The sequence below is a fragment of the Capricornis sumatraensis genome, chromosome 14 (genome assembly GCF_032405125.1).
Source record: "Capricornis sumatraensis isolate serow.1 chromosome 14, serow.2, whole genome shotgun sequence".
NCBI lineage: Eukaryota > Metazoa > Chordata > Mammalia > Artiodactyla > Bovidae > Capricornis > Capricornis sumatraensis.
The window spans coordinates 85999367-86013506 of record NC_091082.1 but is presented as its reverse complement, the minus strand read 5'-3'; the positions used below and the strand labels follow the sequence as shown (position 1 = coordinate 86013506).

Here is a 14140-nt window from a genome sequence, read left to right as displayed (position 1 = left end):
GTTCGGACCGCGGCGCAGCCCAGGCCAGGGCGTGGGGTCCGCGTCCCCAGGGGCTCCCCTCGGGCCGCAGGCCGAGTCACCTGGAGGAAGCCGCGCCGGGCGCTTCCCACCAGCTTTCCACCCCGGGGCTGAGCAAGGAGCCGGCGACGTCCCAGAGGCCCAGGCACCAGGAAAGGCCGGTCAGGAACGCTGGGTCCAGTCAGGAACGGCCCTCTCGAATTTTACAAAGAAAACACCGCAGTGCTATCTTCCTCCCGTCTGCCCCCACCCGACTTCCTGCTCCAACTTCTCCCAGCGCTTCTTTTCCCGAGGCGCTCAGAATCGCGCCCGGGTAGGAGAAGCCGAAACTTTCCCTTGGACGCCAGCATCTCGCCGGCTCCGAGGGCGCCCAAGGAACAGTCCTCGGCAGTGGCGGCCGAGGGGCCCGATGCGGCGCCCCGGGGCCGCTTCCCCTGAAAAATTCCGCTTCGCGGAATCCCAGGTGCCCGGCAGGAAAGCCTCTTTGGGCCAAGCGGGTCCTCCCTGGGGCAGCCAGCCTACAGGTTAGACTCTAGGGGGCTCGGTCCCCGGGGACTTCCACGGCCCTCCCTGGAGGCTGGGCGAGACCCCAGGATCCTCTAGCCTTGACCGACCCCACCGGCGGGAACGCACGCCCTCCCGCCGCCCCCTCGTCTCCAAACAGCGGGGCGACCTCAGGCCCCGGGCCCAGCGTCCCCTCTCCCGCACCGCCGCGGGCGCCAGCCCTGAACTCTGCTCTCGGCGCGTCCCCGGCCCTTTCAAGTTCGCTCGAGGGGATGGCAGGAAGCGCTCGGGATCACAGGCCCGCCGGCCCGCACATCCTGCGCGCTGGCGGGGGCGAGGATGGAAGGGCAGCGGAGACTTTTCCTAGCATTGTTCCCTCCCTGGCCCCGAGCAACTGCGATAAACTTCTGAAGGGCTTAACACGGCCAAGGTCTGGAATCGCTTCTTTGGAACGGGGCGAAAATACAGCCTACGGGATTTGCCATTCCGCCTCGCGCTTGTTGTCAGCAATCAAAAGCTGGGGAAACAAACGGGACTTCCAGATTCCCAGGTATCCGACCGAAGAGGCTGGAAGCTAAGCCGCCGCCCCAGCCCTGCACTCACTCCGCAGTGCCCGGCTGGAGGGTGGGCTGGAGACAACTGGTTCTTTCCAGTTCTGCCTGCCGTTTTAAGAAGTTGTTCCAGTGCCAGCCGACTCCCCGGGTGCGCCGGGGCTGCAGGGTGCCCAGGCGTCCTGACACCAAGCCAGCTCTTCCCGAGGTTCTGCGCTTTCTGCAGCTGACTTTCCCAGGCAGAGGGTTCTTCTGCACTCAAGAGAACTGGTTCAAGTTCCCCCGATTTGAGTGACCGGGAACCTGCTCGGGCTTCCCGAGAGAAGTTCCATTTCTTAGAAAGATCGTCGGAATAATTAGATCGCTAGACAGAGGCTGCCCCGGCTCCGGTCGCCGGAGCTCGAAGCCTCTCTTCTTAATTAGAAGCGGCCAATTAGGCATTGCTCGGAAAATCCCCGCCCCGCATTGTTCAAGAGCCATAAACTTTTATGCCTTCCCCTGGGGAGGGGGCCCGACGCCCGCGCGCCGCCCCGCAGCCCAGCAGCCCCGCGGCGGCGGGCGCCGGGCGGCCAGTCCAGCGCCCGCGCGGGGCTGGCGGCTGCAGCCCGCGGGGCGAGCCGGGGGCGGGGGAACCGCGGGAGCCGCGCGCCGCGAGCGCCTCCTTACCTTGCATGTTTTCCGGCATCTGCCCCTGGTCCCCATGCGACCGAGCCAGTCCCAGGGCTTCCGTCTCCACTTTGGGCAGCATGACAAGGCGGCCGCGGGCGGGGGCAGGGGGTCCGTGTCCGTCCGGAAGCCCTGCACCTGAACGCGAGCCGCACGGCTTCACCTCCGCCGGGAAGAAGGAGGGGGCGGCCGGCCGGCTGCTCTCTCGCTAGCGCGCTGGAGCGCGTCCCCGTCGCCTCCGGGGCTGCCGTCAGGACCCCGGAGCCCCGTCCAGGCTCGCTGCTCCTCAGCCGCCCCTGAACCGCGAGAAGGAAGCGGCGGGCACCGAGCGAAGACTTGAGTCCGGGCGCGGGGGCCCGGCTCGGCGAGGGCGCAGCTGCCGGGGGCGCGGGGGCGCGTCCGGCCGAGCTCCGGGCGCGCAGCGGAGGCGGCGGCCGAGCTGCTGCTGCTGCTGCTGCTGCCGCCGCGGCTCCCGGACGGCTCGGCTCGGCGACCCGCGCCCCGCCCTCCGCTGCCCTCCGCTCGGGATCCGCAGGGTCTCCCGCTCGCGCGGTCTCTGGCCTCCGTCTCCTCTCCTCCGCCCCTCGCCCGTGTCTGCCTCCCTCCCGCTCACTCTCAGGCGTGGAGCTGGAAGTTCCAGCCTCCCTCCGCCGCCGCGTCCACTCCCGTCCGGGAGCGGCCCTCTGCAGCCCCGCGGCGGCGAGGCTGGGGGGGGGGAGAGGGGAGGAGGACCGGGTCGGGGGAGGCCGGGACGAGGGTGAGGGCCGGGATGGGGCCGCGGGTTCCGGACTCGGGTCGGGCCCCAGGCGCCAGCCAATGAGGACGAGGCCCAGGCTTCCCGGCCCCTCGCCGCCCCGACCTCTTCACCCCGCCTCGCCCCCTCCCACACCGCCCGGCCCCGGGCGGGGGATGCGCGCGCGGCGGGTCTTAGAGCGGCTGAGAGGCGACCTCTGCCTGAGCGCGGCGGCCGAGGAGAAGCTGGTTGGAGGTGTCGGCGCGAAGGGGGGAAGCCCGCGGGGGTGCGCCCACCGTGCGTGCTAGGTGAGGGGGAGTTGAACGCGTTTCAACAAACCAGGAGAGAAAAGAAGAGCTGGTCTGCGCTCCAGGGTCTCCGGGCCCCATTCCCCTCCGCAACTAGCCCACAGCCCCACCCCCCACCCCCAGAGGGGCCAGCGGCGCGGTCCACCTGCTCAGGAGGGAACAGCCGCGTCGCCGAGAGTTGGCGCAATTGCCGGCAATCCGAACGGCCCTCCCCAACCCCCCATTCTCCTCCAGCTCCTTCGCTCACTTATAAACACCACCCGCCTCCTCGAGCCCCCAGATCAGGCTGGCGACAGACTTCCTAAAATGTTGGTGAGCCGTGTTTCCATACTGAACGCAAAGAGCAGCGCCGGCTTCCTCTTACATCCCCAGGTCTTTGGGGTGGGACGGGCCACTTGAGGCCCAGAGACCCAGCACTTGAAAAAAAGTTTTAAACAACCATCTGTTATGCAAGCTCTTCCACACCAGCCCAGCCCCATCTTCAAAGTTTCAGATCTCATCTCAACAAGATGAAAACACTCTATCCCCAGCCTCCTGACTGCATGCGAAACGCCTCATATTCAGTATCTGCTGAGAGTCCACCCACAAGGGGGTGAATTTGAATCTCAAAGGCTCTGAATTTGTTCTATGTTAATGACATAGAGATCACACACTCAAACCGGCCAGTCCAGTATTTGATGAATTGAAAAGTACTCCAGTCACTGCCATGCAGTCTACACTTTTGAATGAAATGGGTTGCTCGCCACATCCCCAGGCCTGGCCATTCACGCACTGCTGCCTCTCAGAACTGACAGTACTCAGAACCGAAGTTATTCAGACCTAAAACCTTTAAATCTGGTGAGAAGGCCGCCCCTTAGGTGGTAAAGGGGAGTGGGTTGCAGTGACCCTTCTGATGCTCAGATTTTGGTGACAATATCACATACAGTCAGTCCATTTTCAGTATTGCCTGGTTGTTTTAAGCATCGTTGTGAAGGAAGCTCAGAAAGGGCTCAAATCAATGCTAGCACCTTGCGTGTGGATTCAGATGAACTTTCAGAATAAGTTTATTACGAAGCCCTCCCACTGCAGACAGCATCTGGGGGCACTTTGACCCTCCTTACCAACACCAAACTGGCAGCTGGGGGGGGGGTGGCTAGTGCTCCCCGCAGTGCGGGAGGGAAGGCCCGCCAGTTGCTGGAACAGGAGGAAGAGATTGGGAGGGCTGAGAGAAGGGTGCAGAGCGTCTAACAGGACCGCGGGTTGCAGTGTGGCCCGTCTCTGCCCGCACTTGAGGAGTGCCTGACCTGGCCGCAGGCAGAGGTCGTGGTCAGGTTCAGAGCCCAGCCTCAGCCCAGAGAGGGCCTGTTGAGGCCACGCAGGTGTGGAGGCCACTCTCCCCTCTCATCCCCAAAGGCCTGGCATGAGGGTGACAGAGGGCCACCTGCCACCCATTTGTCTCACAAACGGGAGCGGCGACGGTGTGAGAAAAGGGGCCCGGGTCAGGGTTTTTTTAAACCTGCTCTTCAAAGAATGCGCAGGCGTGTAAGAGCGGAAAGGTTTCGCCTTGCTTTGAAGCTCGAGTCCAGGCTATGGCTCTGCCGGGTCGGCTGCGAGCCCAACGGGCACCGAATGCGAAGGAGGCCTCAGACCTGGAGAAAACTTCCTTTCCCGAGAACCCCCGGCCCGAGGGCTTGTTCCAGGAACGGGGCGGGAGAGGGCTGTCCCGAGGGCCAGAGCTATGCCAATCCCTCCGGGGGACGTGGAAACCCCGCGTTTGGTGGACGAGGCGGGAAACCTCCCGCGGGAGAGACCCGAGGGCCGATCATCTTTCCCCCCGGGCGCTCCGCGTGGGGTCTGGGCAGCAGGCGCCGAGGGAGGGGCGGCAGGCCGGCTGCGGGCGCACCCCTCCCCCTTCCCACACTCCCTCCGGTCCTTGTCCCTTCAATTCCGCGGGGCAGGGGCCCCCGCCGGAGCCGGGGACCCGCTCGCCCTGTGACCTGGGATGGGCCTGGGCGTCTCCCCGAACACCCTGGAGCAAGCAGAGCGCCGGGAGGAGGCGCCCAGCCCGCCCGTGGTGCCGGGAAGGTTACCTGGAGATGGTTGCAGGTGGCAGAAGCCGCAGCTTGAGGCGGGGGCGGGTGGGGGTGGCGCGCGGACGCCAGGAAGGGCGGGGAGGTGGGGCTGAGGGGCAGGGCCGGGGTGGTCTACTTGTCCAGGCCCGAGGCGGGGGGGTGGTCTGCGCTCTCGGAAGTATACACCCACCGCCTTGGAATCACAAAGCCCGGGCCCGCGGGCGGATGCCTCCCACCCTCGGCGCGGGATGTCTCGCCTCTGCGGCCTCCGGGTAGAGAGCCCCGAGGAAGCCACCCCGGCTGCGGGGCAGTTAACTGGTGGGGACCGGAGGCCCAGTGAGACGGCTCCGGCTCCAGCCACCCCAACACTCAACTTGCTCTCCTCTCCCCTGCAAACTTCGCTCCCCTTTCGCGCCGCGTCCCCCACGCTCTATCTCCCGTCCTACGGGGCCAGTCTCCAGGCTCGCCCTTCCCGGTTCTGACTTTGTCTTAAAGCCTTGATTGACGGTTGCAATTACGAAAGATGATGGCTCGGGGAGGCTCCCGCAGCCTTGACGAGCCTGAGAAGCGCAGTCCCGGCATATTTTATCCAGGCTCAGCGTCATGGGGCCGTGCGCCCCCAGCGCCCGCGGGCAGCAGCGGAGGGGGTCTCGCGCCCCCGGCCCACGAGGAGGCTACTGCCCGGCCCTCCCGCCTCCGCCTGCCCACAGCTCGGCGTCGCGTTCCCGGGCGCGCCGGGCACCGCCTGCCCTTGACCTGACCTGAGGCGTGCCTGCCCGCCGCGCGCACTTCCTGCGTGCAGTCTGCAAAGGCGTAAAATGTCAAAATTTTCAGGACGGGTTTCTTGGACTCGACAACACGGGTCCCCGGAGGAACAGCATGGAAGATCCTTGTCCTCGCGCGCCTGGGTGGGGGAAGTCCCCCACTCCACGGCCCATCCCAACCTCTCAAAAACTTGCAAATCCGCCTCCTTGAAAACCATGTCTAGCGCCTCCTCCATTCCTACTTTTTGGTGCTTTCGAGAAACCGGAATACTTTTCTCGGAGCACGTGGCTACTCTTCAGAAGAAATCTAGATTCCCACCCCACCCCTCCACCCTTTCCCCAGAACGTCTCCGCGGCCAGGCTAGGCCAGCTTTGGGGGGAGACAGAACACACCGCTGAAGCGCAAGCTCTGCTTCATTTCTCCGCCCCTGCCACTCGAAAAGCCCATCAGAAATCACTTTTGCTTTCCTCTGAAAATTAAATTTAGCAATAACTCTGGAGTCGCGCTCCCGAGCTGGAGGGTGGGGTGGCTGGGTTGGAGGCGTCCCACCCCCGCGCTGGAAGCACTTTTTTTTGAGTTAAGTTTTCTTGCGGACATGTAAGTTACCGAAGAGCGTGGAATTGGCTGAAGCGTTCAGAAAATAAACTGGAATAGGTGAAAAGTCGTGTCTTTTTTTTAAAAATCTTTTTCTGACGCCTGCGTAAATAACTACTTCCGACATCCTCGACAACAACCTCCAGTCCAGGAGGAAGAAGGGCAGCCAGTTTAGACCGTCCACCCCGGAATGACTGCCTGGCGGGGTGGCCGCCAGCAGCGATGCGAGCACGCTCACTGTGGGACCATCTCAGTATATCTCCGGCGCCTCTTGCCCAGCGAGGCAAACGCAAGGTGACACAATCCCTGGGTAAGCAAGACCTCTCAAGCCCTCCCCAGACAGACTGGCTTCTTTGTCCCGAGGGAAAGGTGAGGTTGGGGAGACTTTGGCCTGGAGTATCAGAACATGCCGGCCTTGGCATGAAGGCTTCCTTGCAGAACTTCTGCTTTGCAGAGAACTGCCCCAGCCCAGGATCCAGGCACGTCCCACCTTGGTAGAGCCGGTGGCCCTCGAGGTGAACGGAGACATCCGGTCTTGTGAAAGGGGCTGGCTGGGACCTGACCTCGGGTGGGTGCTGGTCCAACCTATCTGTGCGCTCAGTGGCTTCAGTCCTGCCTGACTTTTTGCGACCCTAAGAACTGGGGTCTACCAGTCTCCTCCGTCCATGGGATTCTCCTGGCAAGAGTACTGGAGTGGGTTGCCATGCCCTCCTCCAGGGGATCTTCCCAACCCAGGGATCGAACCTGCTTCTCTTAGCGTCTCCTGCATTGGCCCTTTACCACTAGCGCCACCTGGGAATCCGCCAGTGTAATCTCGCTGTTCCTCTCTGTGATTGAAATGGAAGCATGAGTGAGCTGCAACTCAACTCTGGGAACCACCCCGTCCACGTTGTTGGGGACAAACCAGAATGGTGAGTGGCATCCACGAGGGCGTTGCTGGCCCAGAGCAGACCACCAAGCCCTGGGTGAGAGCTGCTCCCCAGGCGATCCCACTCCCCAGAGGTCCCCAGAGGAGGAACTCGAATTCCAGCATTAGATGACTCTAGACTGGCGTCCCACTGAGTCTGGCCAGACTGGAAGCTTCACGAGAGAAGGGGTGACGTGCCGCCCCCCTTCCCCTTCCCGGGCTGGGGCCACTGGGGGTGGACCACCGTGAGGCTGTGTCTTAGGGAAGTCCCCCGGGGGTTCTTAAGATCTAAGTGTGCCAGACCCGCTGAGCTGCAGCTGTCAAGCAATGTGGGTGCCTCTTACCCAGCAAAGAAAGTGTGGGTTTGGAAAAGCGGGGCTCGCGGGGGGACCGTCCCCCTGGGACTTGCCACGTGGGCAATTTAGGGTCCCCCAAGGGGTCGCGGATCGTGCGATTCGGAGGGTCCTTTTCCAACCTGCCTCCAACTGGAAAACAACTTTCGTAGTTAAGAGGTGGTGGCCAGCTTGCACGGAGCCTTGGGGCGAATCCTTTCCCTTTCCCCTGGGTTTCTAGTCTGGACACTGTGGGGCGTCGCTTCGGGGACAGGCTGGGTGGGGGGCGGGTTCCAAGCAGTTTTCTTTCCAGGCCCCCAGAGACCACTGGAGGCGATGGAGTGTTGGAACCCTGAGGCTGCAGACGCCCAGACCCACAGCCAGAAGCAGCATTTACTGTGAAAACACGTTAGCGCCTGGCGTCTCACACACCCGGCTTTGTCAAAAGTGCTTAAAAAGGGCCGGGGAGGCGGTGTTTAAACTCTTTCCCTGTCCCCTCCCCCCAGGAGACATTTGCTTGTTTGTTAGGAATAAAATGTTGATCTGTTGGGCTTCCCTTGTGGCCCAGCTGATAAAGAATCCACCTGCAATGCAGGAGACCTGGGTTTGATCCCTGGTTGGGAAGACCCCCTGGAGAAGGGAAAGGCTAACCACTCTGGTATTCTGGCCTGGAGAATTCCATGAACTGTATAGTCTGTGGGGTCGCAAAGAGTCGGACACGACTGAACGACTTTCTGTATTATATATAGGAATAAAAAGTCCTCTGTAAACGCCCTCATTTGGAGGGATTTCCCTGCCTTCCTCATACCTCTGATGATAACAAGTGGATGCTGTGAAGTTTCTATTTCCTGGTCATCTGCTCAGTAACCCCACGAGTTGTCACCAGAGGCCACAGAACTGCAAGCTCAACGTCAAAGATCCTTTCAGGAAATTCCAGAGTCTGAGACAAGCAGGGCCTCCCTACCCCCATGCCCCTATACCGCCCCTCCCCCCCGCCCCCGCCCCCAACCACCTCCCACTCCCCATCGCTGCCCTGCCCTCGGGGCTCCAGACGCTGGCGGAGCCCACCCTTTCAAACTCTTGGGGGTTCTAAACCTGATTTGCACTGTGGTCGGAGGAGGAAGACAAAGAGCCATTGACCAGGGTCTTTCTTAAGTCCAAAATGCCTTTCGGAAGAAAGTCTGAATAGATCAACACTGCTTGTGATCATTACTTCTTTATATCAACAGCGGCGAAAAGGTATAGCCTTGAGGAAAATGCATGGTTTTCAGAGTCCCATCCATGGGTTCCACTTACAGCTCACTCTTCTGACAAACTGAGTGACCTTGGGTAAATCACTTGACCTTTCTAAGTTCTTTTTTTATTTCATCGGTAAAATAAGACTTGGACTTCGCTGCTCGCTCAGTGGTAAAGAATCTGCCTGCCAATGCAGGAGATCCGGGTTCGATCTCTGGGTTGGGAAGATCGCCTGCAGGAGGAAATGGCAACCTACTCCAGTATTCTTGCCTGGAGAATCCCATGGACAGAGGAGCCTGGTGGGCTACAGTCTGTGGGGTCGCATAGAGTCGGCCACAAGTCAGTGACTAAAAAACAAAGTAAGGTTCACAAAGAAAACCTTTTTTTAAACAAAATAAATTTTACATGCAGACGATTGTGTCAGGAGAGCAGCCCACCACACTGTTGTTAATATGTTTTTTATCTTTTTCTCTTTCCCCCTAACTTCCCCCAAAGCATCCTCTGTAAGGAAAACAACTAGGAAGAGAGTCACTAGCCATTCTGCATGCTAAGTCGCTCAGTCGTGTCTGACTCTTTGGGACCCCATGGACAGTAGCCTGCCAGGCTCCTCTGTCCATAAGATTTTCCAGGCAAGAATACTGGAGTGGGTTGCCATGCCCTCCTCCAGGGGATCTTCCTGCCCCAGGAATGGAACCCACAGCTCTTAAATCTCTTGTTTTGGCAGGCTGGCTCTTTACCTCTAGCGCCACCTGGGAAGCCCAGTCATTCTAAGGACCATGAAAAATGGATCCTTCTAGTGGAAAGTTCTTGCCAACTGCACTGTCTTGCAGGGTTTGACACTGTCCTCAGGACTCACTCGCATTATCTGCAGATATTCTGCTTATTTGAGATTTAAAAGTTAAATGTATCTTTTCGTATGAATCATGTAAACACACACGACAGAGCTTTCTTAAAGACTGAGAAGGAGGCAGCCTTGATTGAGTGGTCTGGTCAGTTTCCGTCCTCGTGGGTTTCCAGGCTCCATCTCTCACACTCACACCATCCATATTCAGTTCTCTGCTAGGCCCTCCCCGGATGCAGTGCCCCCCCAAATTCCTGAAGCTCCCTGAAGCCAAGTGTATTTCTCGGAGAAGTTCCAACAAGGTGAGGAGTAAGGACGAACCCTCAAAGGGAGGTTCTGGACTGGGGGCTGAGATGTCTGCTTCTTGCCCTGCATAGAGCATGCCAGGAGCTGTCTGGGGAGGTTGGACCATGGAGGGAGACAGTCCCAGAGCCCTTCTCTAGCTCAGTTCAAGTTCAAGGCTAAAGCCAAGATGACCCTAGACATGGCGTCTGGGTGGAATAGTCAAGTAAAGGAAAAAGCATCACCAAAGCTCTGTTCTCGCTTTCTCTGCACATCTCTCTTGGTTCATTAAAGAAGTCCTTTAAGCCCCATCACAGTTGCGGATCCAGGCCAGTACAGAGAATCTCAGAAGCAGTGTTTGGGAGGCGGGCAGGAGCCAGGGAGGAGAGGAGGCTCCGGGGCTCAGCTTCCCAGACAGAACTGGCTGCCTGAGCCCAGCTCGAGCACCAGAGCATGGGCGTGGGTGACGGTGTTCTCAGCGGCACTGCGAACGGAGCCGGCTAGAGGTTAGGGCGACAGCGGCTCTCTCATTGCCCACTGTGTGACGCTGCTTCAGAGACCCTTAAGGGCACAGAGCGCGCTGAAGCTTATCACCCGAATACAGTCAGTCTCCGAGACCACCGAGGGGCCCAGAGAGTGGCGCTGACATCACAGCCTCCAGGCAGCACTTTCGCTGTGCCTTATGTGCCCTGTGTGTGCTCAGCCACGCAGCCCCCTGTCTGACTCTTCGCAGCCCCAAGGACTGTAGCTCGCCAGACCCTTGGTTCATGGGATTCTCTAGGCAAGAGTATTGGAGTGGGTTGCCATTCCTTTCTCCAGGGGAATCTTCCTGGCCCAAGGATCAAAGCTTGCTTTCCTGCATTGCAGGTGGATTCTTTATCATCTGAGCCACCAGGGAACCCCTATTATATACCCTAACTACACAGAATGCACATGTAAATACACATATAAGTGTATGTAAAATGTCTTAAAGGCACATATCAAACTGAACATGGACTCTACAAGATAGAAGGTAGAAGGAAGGACGGAGAAGGCAATGGCACCCCCCTCCAGTACTCTTGCCTGGAAAATTCCATGGACGGAGGAGCCTGATGGGCTGCAGTCCATGGGGTGGCGAAGAGTCAGACACGACTGAGCGACTTCCCTTTCACTTTTCACATTCATGCATTGGAGAAGGAAATGGCAACCCACTCCAGTGTTCTGGCCTGGAGGATCCCAGGGACGGGGGAGCCTGGTGGGCTTCTGCCCATGGGGTCGCACAGAGTCTGACGACTAAAACGACTTAGCAGCAGCAGCAGCAGCAACTACACAGAACTTACTGTGTCTCATATGCAACGTTATATAGACTGTAAAATATTCTTGGAAAATGCACTCAATTAGAAGCATTACATAAACTTAACACAAATCAACCATAACGTTGAGCACGTAGCTGGAGGACTGCAACTCCTTAGATGACGTGTTTCCTACGACACAGATTTGGCTCTTCTGTTGACATAGACAAATACTTTGCTCTCTCTCTCAAACTGTCACTGCATAGCACTCTGTAATGTCGCCCTACTTATGAGAATGTAAAAAACCTAAGCCAGACACCGAGCGTCTGGAGGGCATCTGAGACCAGTTCCCTGGAAGGAGCAATCCAGTCATAGCCCAGGTCTGCTGCCCTCACGCTCTTGGACAGCCCTGCGGGCGGGCAGAAGCCACGCCGGTGTCTTATTGTGACTTTATACGAGCACAGACTACACGCAGTTGTCATGGAACCACCAATACATAACACTGTCATGCCAGCTTGGACCCACAGAGACTGCTTTTTAGAGAAACAGGCACATTCCCAGCAGAACAGAGAAATTGAGGCAGAATTCAGTGCCTGACTGCGCTGTACATACAATGGGCTGGGTTTGGGGGCCTCTCGCCCTGGTCCCAAAGTGCCTTTTGCCATCAAAGCCCCGGGGACTGCAGACACTCTGAGCTGCCCTGGGGGGTTCTCCTCGGTGGGCCTGCCCTGGGCGGTCAGAGCCCCCCACCCCCAATTCTAGAGGCGAGTGGCCTTCAGGGACGCACTGAAAGGGCCGATGCAGCGCTGTCCCTCTGAGAGAACCTCTGGCCAAGTATCCCAGAAAGGGGCCCCAGCACCACGGGAATGACACCCCCTACCCCAGCACCCCGGGAGGCTATCCCGTGGAGCAGACGATGCTCGGGGCCAGCAGCCTCCCCATGTGGCCAGGGGGTTCCAAAGAGGGCGTCTCACAGCCACCAGCAGCGCTCCCATACCCGGGCACTTGGGGGGTAAGGGGGGGTCGGGGGAGCATTCCTGGGCCCGGAGAGGGCGGTGCCCGCGAGTGAGGTCTGGGGAGAGGGCTCCTTGCTGAAAACTGTTCTCCGATCGGCCTGTGATCTGGCGCCCTAAAGTGCCCGCACAGGTTTCGGGGGCCGGGGTGGGCTCCTGGGTTCTTCCTTCAGGACCTTCTTGAGGCTCAGCCTCCAGCGGTCCCTCCAGGATTAGACGGCCACCCCCACCCCGACCCCTCGGCCGCCGGCGCTCCGGCCCCTGCGGACCCCAGACGTGAAGGGGGTCCAGCCTCGCTCCCGGACCTGAGCGCCGGACGGGAGCCGAGGCAACACGAAGGCGGTCCCTTCCACCGCCTCACCCAGTTCATTCACCCCGGGCTGGCGCCGCCAAGTGAGGGTCCCCGAGCGCGGCCCCGGATTTCCTCGCCCTGAATTCGCACCCACAGGTGGGTGCGTCTCCGAGCACGCCCTCGCCGCGCGCCCCCGCATCTCCGGGGCCTCGCCGCGCGTCCCCGCGCCCCTGCTCGGGCGCGCCCTCGCCCCAGAGGCCTCCTCCTTCAGGGACCCTTTGCCCAGGCGCCCGGCGGCTGCTCTCCGGGCAAAGACGTGAAACCGCCCCTGTGTTCTCTACCAGCTCATTTCTGTGCCCCTATTTTCTTTTTATCTGCAGAGCAATTGAATTCTGTTGCACTCTGCCTGCCTTCCCAGTGTTTTCCTTTTCGTAAGTACAGAACCTTTTTTCTTTTTTTTTTTTGCCGTTTCCTCAATTGATATACTTTAGGGTGTAGTTGACCCATAAAAAAGCAATCACTGCGTTCAGTGGAGTCAGCTGGTTATGAAGGGAGAACGAGGAAAATCCCAGACCTTGGTTTTCCTTCTCAGCAGGGCTGGAACTCAGGCCTTTGCGAATTACAGGGACATTCCAGTTCATTCCAAAGCCTAAGAAAAGTGCTGCAAGAAAGGGCTTAGGGCCTTCAAAAACGAGTGCGGAGTAATAAAGGCACGATTTCCCACAGAGCAATAATGACAGATGTCTGGGAGTCTTGTCTTTTTCACCCTTTACGTTTAGGGTTAATTGAAAGTGTTCTTGCTGAAACATTAACGCTTGTGACTTGGCATTGTTTGTACTTTTAAAAAATGAAAATTAGCTTTGTGTACTTATTCTGTTTATGAAAAGAAGATAGACTCGTTATTTTGAAAATCTGTAACCCTTACCTTCTTAACTAATGACGGTATGATTTGGGGTTTTGATTTTGTCTTTTGGATCGAAAAACAAAAGTTTTCTGTAGTATCTGCAATGAATGAGACACACTGTGGTGTGGCTTCAAACTCCACAGACAGTTGAAAGCGTTTGCTACGGTGGGATCAATGATGACTCCATATGGGTAACCTGTTTCAAGTGGTTCCACTTTTAGTTTATCATTTCTCATTTAAAAGTATCAGAAAATATTAGGGATGAAAGGAATATATGGTACTTTTTGTTTTCTGGCTATTTTAAGCTGGTAGAATGACGTCCAAAAACAAAGGCTATACGAATATTTGAAATATTCATTTACCTCTTTAACGTCAAGAAAGATCAATGTGTGATATATACGTGGACTTACATGCTTTTAATAAACACAACTGGAAAAGCAGTGACTTATAATAGTAAATACATCAATGGCATTGAATTACATGTATTAGTGTCATAGCAGGATAATAGATGATAAATAGAGCAACTCCTACTTACCAATAGGTGTAAGTCCGTGCTTTAGAGATTCTTGTAAATCCCCAGTATCCGAATTAGAAGACATTCTTAATGAAATTATAGGCAGTCCTTTGGTTTAAAGCAGATATCATTGAGTGTAAGAAGGAAGTGCAGCTTGTCAAATTTTGTAGCCTTGGGCAGGACACATCAGACTACAATAACCCTGAGTGAAAGTTAAGAAAAAGAGAGGAAAAAAAAAAAACAAAAAACACCTCCAAGAATCCAGAAAGTTACAAGCAAGTCTTTCCCTGGACTCTGTACTTTTTCCAGCATTAGTGATCTGCTGTAAACCCTGTATCCAGTTTCGTGATGGTTTCTA

General features: G+C 57.8%; 1 protein-coding gene across 3 annotated transcripts in view; it reads right to left on the bottom strand.

Moving 5' to 3' along the window:
• Positions 1-13921, bottom strand: part of NR5A2 (nuclear receptor subfamily 5 group A member 2) — a 125703-nt gene extending 111782 nt beyond the window's left edge. The window contains exons 1-2 of one of the 3 annotated variants that reach the window (XM_068985624.1): positions 13804-13867; positions 1740-1877 (exon numbers count right to left, since the gene is read on the bottom strand). In XM_068985624.1, coding sequence (XP_068841725.1) covers positions 1740-1877; positions 13804-13867 — 202 coding nt within the window. Of the gene's footprint in view, positions 1-1739; positions 1878-13803 lie in introns of those variants that run through there. The other 2 variants (XM_068985625.1, XM_068985626.1) reach the window with 2 other exon arrangements.
• Positions 13922-14140: the final 219 nt, after the last annotated feature.